General features: G+C 35.9%; 1 protein-coding gene across 4 annotated transcripts; it reads right to left on the bottom strand.

Annotated features, from left to right (window-relative positions):
- Positions 1 to 3,343: 3,343 nt before the first annotated feature.
- On the bottom strand, positions 3,344 to 9,272 carry LOC111226446. Of its 4 annotated transcripts, none has more exons than XM_022751606.1 (6): positions 9,040 to 9,272; positions 8,774 to 8,797; positions 8,470 to 8,582; positions 8,015 to 8,164; positions 7,533 to 7,681; positions 3,344 to 4,313 (listed from the first exon to the last, which is right to left on the bottom strand). In XM_022751606.1, exons 2-6 carry the CDS (start codon positions 8,777 to 8,779, stop codon positions 3,442 to 3,444), a joined length of 1,290 nt encoding a protein of 429 aa, XP_022607327.1. In that variant the 5' UTR covers positions 8,780 to 8,797; positions 9,040 to 9,272; the 3' UTR covers positions 3,344 to 3,441. The 4 variants fall into 4 exon arrangements, with proteins under 4 accessions (XP_022607327.1, XP_022607326.1, XP_022607328.1 ...); XM_022751605.1 differs by having other exon boundaries at positions 3,344 to 4,325; positions 7,545 to 7,681; XM_022751604.1 differs by lacking the exon at positions 3,344 to 4,313 and having other exon boundaries at positions 6,560 to 7,681.
- Between the last annotated feature and the right edge of the window lie 302 nt (positions 9,273 to 9,574).

Raw genomic sequence — 9,574 nt, 5'->3', positions numbered from 1 at the left:
CCAAAAAGAGTTCTGGAGCAGTTTGTCCAGATTTTAAAACATCAATACACAGTGAAGAAATTTTAATTAAACAACTAGATCATTTTCTAAACTATAACGGGACAATGGTGGAAAATATTTTAATTTATACATACAACAGTCCATGTTTGAAAAGGAAAAAGGATATCGTCCCTTGTATGTTTCAGCTCTTGTACAAAGCCCAGGAGTGGCATGAAAAATATCAAGTTTTTACTGATGTGGCGTTCACAAAGAACTGGGGACTCAGTGGTCCAAAATATTTCAAAGATCTTGACTATTCCACCGTCTCATGCCCCAACAGTGTTTTTCATTCACATGTTGAAAGATGCAGGAACATTACTTTCGAACTGGATCATAATAATTTGAGGGACATTTTTAAGAAGAGTGATATCTACAAGCTGCTGTCACATGTTAAAAACTGTGATAAAAACACACTCCGCAAGCACATCAAATCTGCTAGAAAATCCCTCATGAAACTGGCAGAAAGTTCATCTGGTCTGCATGAGGATCATTTGGACCGTGGAGCCCAGACGATTCACTACTTCATGTTTCATCCGGAAGTACATGATGCAGTTTGTAAGACATTGCAGAAGGAGTGGAATGAAATGGTCAACAACAGTTCAATGACACCCATCAGAGAGGACATCACCAAAGACTTCAACAGAGCAGTAGTTCATCTTTTCAGAGAAAAGTTAAAGTCATTTCTGGGGAACCACAGCCCCCTACGGATCTACCGTCTTCCTCGAATTAGATGATGTGAGAACAGGCTATACTGAATTTGTGACGCACAAAATCCATCCATCTGAGTGGCTTGCAGTGGCAGCAGGTTAAGCAAGGTAGTCTAGACCTCCCCCTGGTTACCAGCTCCTCCTGGGGGATTCTGAGGTGTTCCCAGGACAGATGGGAAATATAGTCTCTCCAGTGTATTCTGAGTCTACCCCAAAGTCTCCTATAAGCTGGACATATCTGGAAAACCTCCAATGGAAGGCACCCAGGAGGCATCCTGATCAGCTGCCCGAACCACCTCAACAGCCTTTTTTCAACGCAAAGGAGCAGCAGCTCTGCTCTGAGCTCCTTCTGGATGTCTGAGCTCCTTACCCTATCAATGGTGGCAAGTCCAGCCTACGGAGGAAACTCATCCTATAGAAGCCTCTAGGGGACTATATTCAAATGATAATGTGAACGTGATCATTTAAATGTAAATCCACAATAGCACTGTAATTGCCCATATATGTATGTGTTCATTGAGTAAAAATTAAAGTGAAAATGCAATAATTCTCACATACTTGTGTGGGCGTTTCTTTGACCATATTAAAATGAAAATAGAAAAAACAGTTTGACAGTTAATTTTCAAAGTCATACCGTGCTGCACAGTGGAAAATACTTTAAATGTCAATTGAATTTCGAAAATTACAATGCAATATAAACAATTTAACCAAAATTTTCAGAGGCAATAGTGACACATATTGTAATGCTGACTGTTGTTGTCTGAGGTCAGTGTGTTTTGAAATTTAAAGTCTAGTTTGGGAGACAAATGTTGTCAGTGTGCTGGTATCAGACTTGATCCTGACATACGTATGTATGAAGTATATTTTTTCATCAGTGGATTTGTGATGTGAGATTAACTGTTGTTCTGAGCTGCAAGCTGGTAAAGAAAACTGTGTGAACAGTAAAGGAACTCATTATAGAGAAATGTGTAAAATTGTAATCCAAAAAAAGAATGATGTTTTCAACAGTTTCAACAATCTCCCTACCAGCAATGTAGATATAAAATACATTTTAAAAATTGATATGGAAAATAATCCTCTTGACCGTCCATCATCTATTGATGTCCACTCATCAAAGACCCCACTCATCTGCTCAACCCACCAAAAACCTTTTCTCCATTCAGAGACCCATCCATCAGAAACCCCCTTGTTCAACCCCCTTGTTCAACCCCCTCAATAAATTCAAAAGTTATTAATAACTTCAAAAGTCATTGAAGGCGACTCCCAGTCACCACTTTCTTCGTTGCCTATGCTATACTTGAAGGGCCTTTCATTATGTGGTTGTGTTGTGTGTACTTGCAGGGCTCAGGAACCTCCCAACTCTAGGGGTGCCCCCCAAAACACAAACTTCCTTCCTTTTTTCTTAAAATCAAAATAAGTAAACGTGTGTGTTGAAATACGAACCAATGAATGGAGTGACATATTATGATTGGTTTCCTGGCTGTGTCTGTATCATGATGATGACGAATAAGGTCATGTGATGTGGGTGTTTCTAAACACACTGGACTTTAGTTCTGGGATGAGCTCTTCTGGTTGCCAGCCTCTATATTGGGCATGGTTTCTTCTGAGTGCTCTGTAATAGGAGATTTAAAAGCATGAGACTACTGCTGCACTCATTACTGCTGTCTGCAGTGTGACACTTGTATGAACCAGTAGGGGGAGACAAACCCCACCTCAACTGTTGGCAAAGTTACTAAACAATATGTAAACACAATGTAAATAGTGAACTTAACTGTATATGCAGTATGAGCTTGCTTGCCTTATTCTTTCTCTGGGCTGACATCCATTTAATTTATTAATCATTTGTGTGCTATTTTTTTAATTCTTAGTCTTTACAAATCATATGTTCTGAGACCAGAGGAAACCCGTAGACTTCTGGTGTTAGGATAGATTTTTGTATATTTTAATTAACATGTTTACTTTCTGTCTCTTCACATTAAGACATTTTAACTCTTGTACATCACAAAGTAAGGAATCTCCAGACTGAATAAAAATCTCTACGTTCACATCCTGCTTTGTTCTCTACTCAGACTGGTTATAAACTATTTTAGGGCCAAAAGTTCTTAATTTAATGTTTGCACTGAATTAAAAGGAGACGTAATAATTAGAAGACATTGTGTCTCATCAAGTTACAACTCTGCATTTTTATCTTGTGTCAATTTTAGATATTTATTGTTGATTATTTTTCTGTTTAAAATCAGTATTGTATACAGGGATGTTCATTTGTATATTGTTTGTGCCAATTCTCAAAGCTCCATGTCAAAAAGGATAACAGTATGTGTGCTGGGACAATGGTATCTAACATGGTCATGTATCAGAAATAAAGCTACTAATAAAGGAAATGAACTGTGTTATTTCCTGTTGTGTAGTTGAGCTCGGAGGCTCTTGGTTTAGTTCATTGGTGGATTCTACTCTTGCTGCAGTTACACTACCACGCCTTTCTCTTTGTCCTCATCCACTAACACGTCCTGTTTATGTTCAAACTTGAACAACACACGCTTTGATGGTTTAACCACAGGCAGATACATTTTGTTGATGGTCAGTAAACGAAGCACACAGAGGATGAGGATACTTTTATTGCAAACAGCTCAGAACAGAGCAAACAACAAAGTTTTGAAATACAGAAGAGAAGTTTTCATATTTTAAACCAAGACTTTTAGAGATCTATCTGATAAAACTTTATCGGGCTTCTGTTCCCTAAAATAGACTCAAGATTTTGTAGAAAACATTTCACTGTTACAGTTCTACAGTCTGTTGTTATTTCTGCCTTAAGATGTTCCACTGCACTGTTTTTAATGCCTTCATACCAAGCATTGGATAAATCTTTGCATGTTTTAGCTTGTACTTCTGGGTGAAATGTGGACGAAGCAATAACCTTTTTTCCTCTGTCCAGATGTTCTTTAATGGTACAAGGCTCGTTAATTTGTTTTATAAGATCGCCCTTAGCCCCTTTAAACTCCTCTTGGTGTTTGCTTCGATCTTTGCCTTCAATGCTGTACAGTAACTGCCGTAAATCAATTTCTTTCAGTCTTTCATTCATATCCGTGCTGTCCAGTTGGAAGGTGATATTGTGTTTTTTGGCAATAAAGTAAAAAAGATCTTTGTATTCATCATCTTTAAAAAAAGCTGGCCCAATTGTTCCCCAATATTTGGTAAATAGGACGTAAGTAAAAATTCCATATTCTATGAACCATTCACAGGCTTTTACCAACAGCAGATACATACAAGGGTCAATATTCTGATCTCTCATTATACATGGACTATTGTATGTGTAAATCACAATACATTCCACTCTGGGTCCATTACTCTGTTTATTCGGTTGTAGAAATTCATCAATTTCTTGAATTAATAGCTGCTCTGTGTGGACATGGAATTTATTGTCAGAATTTCCCTTCGATCGAAATTGTGGTTTAGGCTTATAAAATGTCTTTTCATCACCTTCCAAAAAAATAACAGCTAATGCATGTTGATTTGTCTTTCCAACGTGTTGATTACGGTAATGTTCGTGGAAACGCTCCAATTGCATATCTGTAATGGGTGGTTTTCTGTTCATGTTTGAATCGTTCTCTGATTTCAAACCAAGTGCCATGCTAAATCTTGAAATTGGTTTTTGTATGGATGGAGATAAAATATTAAGTATATTCATATGAAATGGTGCATCCTCTTCCTGCTGGGTTTGTCTCCTGAATAATGAAAAAAGTTAAATTCAATCCATAGCTAAAAATCATACGCTAAACATTATGCTACTTAACTGTTCAGCTGCAAGATTCCTTATGTGGAGCAACATAGAGCTGTACAGTTGTAAACATCCAGTATACTATCAGTGCCTATTAAACTCAAATGTTAAATGTATTTCATGATGTGTTGGATTACATCCTACTCAAAGAGATTTTTAATATTTTTTAGTTGGAAGTGGGGATGGACAAAACATTAAATTATTACTATCCTCTCTGACACTATCAACAATGAGTCAGTCCACTATCAGATTCACAATAACTTGAGGCACAGCTGTGTTTATGGATCACTAACTGATCTGTAACTGTCATGAAGCTGTGTGTGTAAAACTTGTGTCTTGTCTATTCAATGTCTCTTTTAAAGCAAATAATCAATATTAGGTATGTGTACAGTCTGTTGAATCCTCCACTTGCTGGACATATTTTCTGTTTAATACTTACATTTCCTTGAAATTGATGATAAGCTCTGAGAAGTTGAGATGAAGAAGATCCACTCTGAGGAAGACAAAATAAATTAAATTCCAATGTTAAGTAAAGTTACTAAGTATTACTAAACTATGTTAGATAAATTACATTAAGAAAAATCCAATCCTATTATCTACAAATAAATAATCATATAATTTAGCGTTTACTGAAAACAGTTAGATTTCCTTAAAACCATCTTTTCACATTTACGTAATCCAGTTTCATGGAATCAGCTGACATAACTAGATGGAGTAAAAACAGAATTTCATAGAATGTACCCTTCGAATAAGAGAGGTTTTAGCTTGGTGTAGATTGCTAATATCTCTTCTCTTTGTATTCCTTGAACTCGTCTTCTTCTCTTCCGCTTGGTGAGGGAAAAAAAGTTATTGAAACACTAGAAAACTGGGCCTAAGTTATGATCAAGGATGTGATCTTGGAAGTATATTTTAAACTGTCTTTTGAGATACTCCTTGACTGAAATAAATAAAATACAATATAAACCAGTTATATATACAATAGAGGGAGCTTTTAAAAATCTAAATTAAAGTCACTGTACCAATCACTGAAGTCGGCCAAAAGGTTTGTATTGCCAACTTTATATTGCAGTACTTCTTTACACATTAATCAAAACTACATAAAAAACACCATACATATTCAAAAACAGGTAGAACTGTTACCAGACTTACCTGATTTCTCAAAAACTTCTCAAGACAAAACCCCTGCTCCATTGGGGTAGACAAAGTTCGCTTTCTACAGGTTTTAAAACAATCAAAAAGAAATAACTTATCTAAAAATGGTATCATTATTATTATTATTATTATTAATAATAATAATAATTGTAATAATACACAAAACTTCCAATAATGAATAATAATCCGATTTCTTTGTATACACACGAGGTTTGTCCACCCTAGAGTGTGTGCTACTTGACTGCTTATATATATACTGTATGAAGTCCTTCCCTTGGCCAATCATTTTGGAGAATCTGTTGATCCCTTGCTGAGTTTCATTATGCATACAGGCTGGAATGCTGTTTGTCCAGTTTAAAGAGAAAAGGATCTTTAGGGATAAGTAAGCAAAGAAGTGCTTCGACTCCATTATTTTGTCTTTTAACTTTTTAACTCTATTTACACCAGAAGAGGGAATTTGTGAACATTTCATAATATAATGTACAGTGTTAAAGGCTGCCACGGTTATTGTTTTTGTTGTTGTTGTGTTTTATTATGCATTTGTGACAATATATCATAACAGATGTTGTGGCCATTCAGAATGTGTGTTAATACAAAATGTCTTCATCCAAAACAACCACAGCAGCGACACTATTATGCACAGTTCAGTTGTTGATGACGTGTTATGTTGTAACAAGCAAATCATTCATAATTTTATTATAGATAAATATATCTACATTTATATCCATTGTTGGATGAAAAAAATGTTTTTTAAATCATATTCATAAATCCCATTCCAGTCCAACGACCCCCGTCCCGCCGCCCCCCCTTCCCCCGCCCCCCCCCCCCCACGACATTTAACCACAGGCAGATACATTTTGTTGATGGTCAGTAAGCGAAGCACACAGAGTATTGATAAAATTTAATGGCAAACAGCTCAGAACAGAGCAAACAACAAAGTTTTGAAATACAGAAGAGAAGTTTTCATATTTTAAACCAAGACTTTTAGAGATCTATCTGATAAAACTTTATCGGGCTTCTGTTTCCTGAAATAGATTCAATGTTTTCTAGAAAACATTTCATTGTTACAGTTTTACAGTCTGCTGTTATTGCTGCTCTAAGATGTTCCACTACACTATTTTTAACGCCTTCATACCAAGCATTGGATAAATCTTTGCATATTTTAACCTGTACTTTTGGGTGAAATGTGGATGAAGCAATAACCTTTTCTCCTCTGTCCAGATGTTCTTTAATGGTACAAGGCTCGTTAATTTGTTGTATAAGATTGTCCTCAACCTTTTTAGACTCCTCCCATAGTTTGCTTCTATATTTGCCTTCAACAATGGACAGTAACGGCTTTAAATCAATTTCTTTCAGTTTTTCTCTCATATTCTTGCTGTCCAGTTTGAAGGTGATATCATGTGTTTCAGCAATTAAGTAAAGAAGACTTTTGCATTCATCATCTTTTAAAAAATTTCGTCCAATTGGTCCCCAAAATTGTGTAAATAAGACATAAGTAAAAATTTCGTATTTACTGAACCATACACAGGCTTTTACCGACATCTGATACATACAAGGGTCAATATTCTGAGTTTCTCTCTTAAGACATGGACTATTGTATGTGTAAATCACAATACATTCCACTCTGGGTCCATTACTCTGTTTATTCGGTTGTAGAAATTCATCAATTTCTTGAATTAATAGCTGCTCTGTGTGGACATGGAATTTATTGTCAGAATTTCCCTTCGATCGAAATTGTGGTTTAGGCTTATAAAATGTCTTTTCATCACCTTCCAAAAAAATAACAGCTAATGCATGTTGATTTGTCTTTCCAACGTGTTGATTACGGTAATGTTCGTGGAAACGCTCCAATTGCATATCTGTAATGGGTGGGGTTTTTTTTGTATTTATATTATTTAATGATATAAAATCAGTCCTTGAAAAGTTACTTAATTTAAATATAAAATTAGAGCAAACTATTTTATTTTTCAGGTGAAACGGGGCATCCTCCTGCTGACTGTCTTCTTCCCTGAGTAGTGAAAAAAGTTGGACTTAATTTAATCCACAGGTAAAAATCATGTGTTAAACATCATGTTATTAAACTGTTCAGCTGCAAATGAGAGTAATGAATGATAAATCAAATGATAAATGTACTTCATGATGTGTTGGATTATTCCTACTAGAGTCAGTCCAACATTGTCAGATTCACAAAGACATTGTAGCATAGTTGTTATGGATTGTTTACAGGTTCCTAATAAATTGGTGAGTGTGGTGAAACTGCTGGTAAAATTAATGTCTTGTCTATTCAATGCCTCTTTCAAAGCAAATAATCAGTATTAGGTACATTGTGTTTGATACTTACATTATCTGTGTTTCTCCACCGTTGGTGGCAACACTGAGGCAAAGACTCAAATGGTGAACATCATAATCTTTGCTGAACTCAAATGAGAAGTGCAGCAAGACCTTTGGCGCTTGAATGATTTCATGTGGAGTTATGAAGGTTTTGAAAAAGCTGGATGGGAAGAAGTTGTCAAATGTTAAATTATGGTGGCATGTTTTGTAATAACTTAAATGAAGACCTAAAAGTCAGCGTTGTTAAACTAATTTCAGTTGACAGAACAAATTAAATTCCAATATTAAGTAAAGCCACAAAGTATACCTAAACTATGTCAAATAAATTATGTTAAAAATTTGGATTATTATTAAACATTACCAAATTCGCATTTACTGGAGACAGATTTGCTTGACACCATCTTTACACATTTAGGACCAATTGTTCATAAGTAGATGGAATAAAAACATTTCACTTCTCTGTACATTTGGGGTAAGGGGAACCGTAGCTCCTTGGTAATGGTTGAAAACATGTCTCCTCTCTCAAGTATTTCAGGAACAAGTTGTTGGCACCTGTCTGTTGTTTGCTTCCTTGCCATCTAATAGAGAGTGCACATATAAACTGAGTCTAAGTTATGTTCTTAGAAGTGACGTAAAGTGTTACAGATTATTATAGATCTCTTAAATATTACTCTAATAGTTCAATATCTCCAAACAACCGTCCATATCTTTGATCATTTCATCCTTTTGTTTAGATTTTTTATATATAATGTTTAGAATAACCAGTTACCTGCATGGTAAGGGGCTGCAGACACTAGTGAGAAAAAATAAAGTAGATTAATGATATAAAATATTTCTGACAGAAATATAAGTATAAATATGAATTAGTTATATATATAGCTCTTTTTAAAACGAAATTAAACTCACTAAACTCGTCTGTATAAGTAAAAGCAAAATTGATTGACATTTGGTTTGATGCTTATCATAGCAGGACCTAACAGTTTTACACACCTTGAAAAACAAAAAGAGAATTAGTTTAAAATTGTAGTGACTTACCAGATTTGGCCTGCGCCAGTCACCCACCCCAGCAGGGGTAGGCAAAGCTTGAGAACCAAAAAAACTACTAACACTTATATGTCAGAAAGTTTTACTAAATCAGTATTCTGGTTAAGGTTTGCCTACCCCTGCCAGGGTAAGCCGTTTGGTTCTTGTTCTTTAGCTTCCTGTTTTGTATATTGTGCTGAAGAAAAAGAGAATGAAGACATTCAAGTTGATGGTTACTATGTGACGCACTCCACCACCAGCACTTATATATCCCTCCGCTGTCCAATCATTTTGGATTATCTGTTGTTTCCATGCCAAGTTTCATTACGTTAACAGGAAAGAGTACGGGTTGTCAAGTTAAGGGGGTGGGGAAAGCATAGTGTGTTGCAGATAATCACACTGTCATGAGTGAGAGAGACTAGAGTCAAGGCAGAGAGCGGGATGCAGGAAGCTGAGGTTTTGAGGCGTGTACTTAATTTGAGAGGGCGTGCCAGATGAAGCCCGTCCGGCTTCTAGGTTTCTTTTTCCTGAAAACCACGTGGCCTAT

This window comes from Seriola dumerili, unplaced genomic scaffold, assembly GCF_002260705.1.
Source record: "Seriola dumerili isolate Sdu_G_001 unplaced genomic scaffold, Sdu_1.0 BDQW01000160.1, whole genome shotgun sequence".
Classification (NCBI taxonomy): domain Eukaryota; kingdom Metazoa; phylum Chordata; class Actinopteri; order Carangiformes; family Carangidae; genus Seriola; species Seriola dumerili.
The sequence above is the reverse complement of the archived record's forward strand: the minus strand, read 5'-3'. Positions and strand labels throughout refer to the sequence as shown.

What these genes read in the sequence shown, in the direction of transcription:
- LOC111226446 (XM_022751604.1), bottom strand. An exon ending in CGGTTCCCCTTACCCCAAAT is followed by an intron (nt 8,165 to 8,469) that starts GTACAGAGAAGT and finishes CTTCCCATCCAG; the next exon opens with CTTTTTCAAAACCTTCATAA. An exon ending in GGTGGAGAAACACAGATAAT is followed by an intron (nt 7,682 to 8,014) that starts GTAAGTATCAAA and finishes TTCACTACTCAG; the next exon opens with GGAAGAAGACAGTCAGCAGG.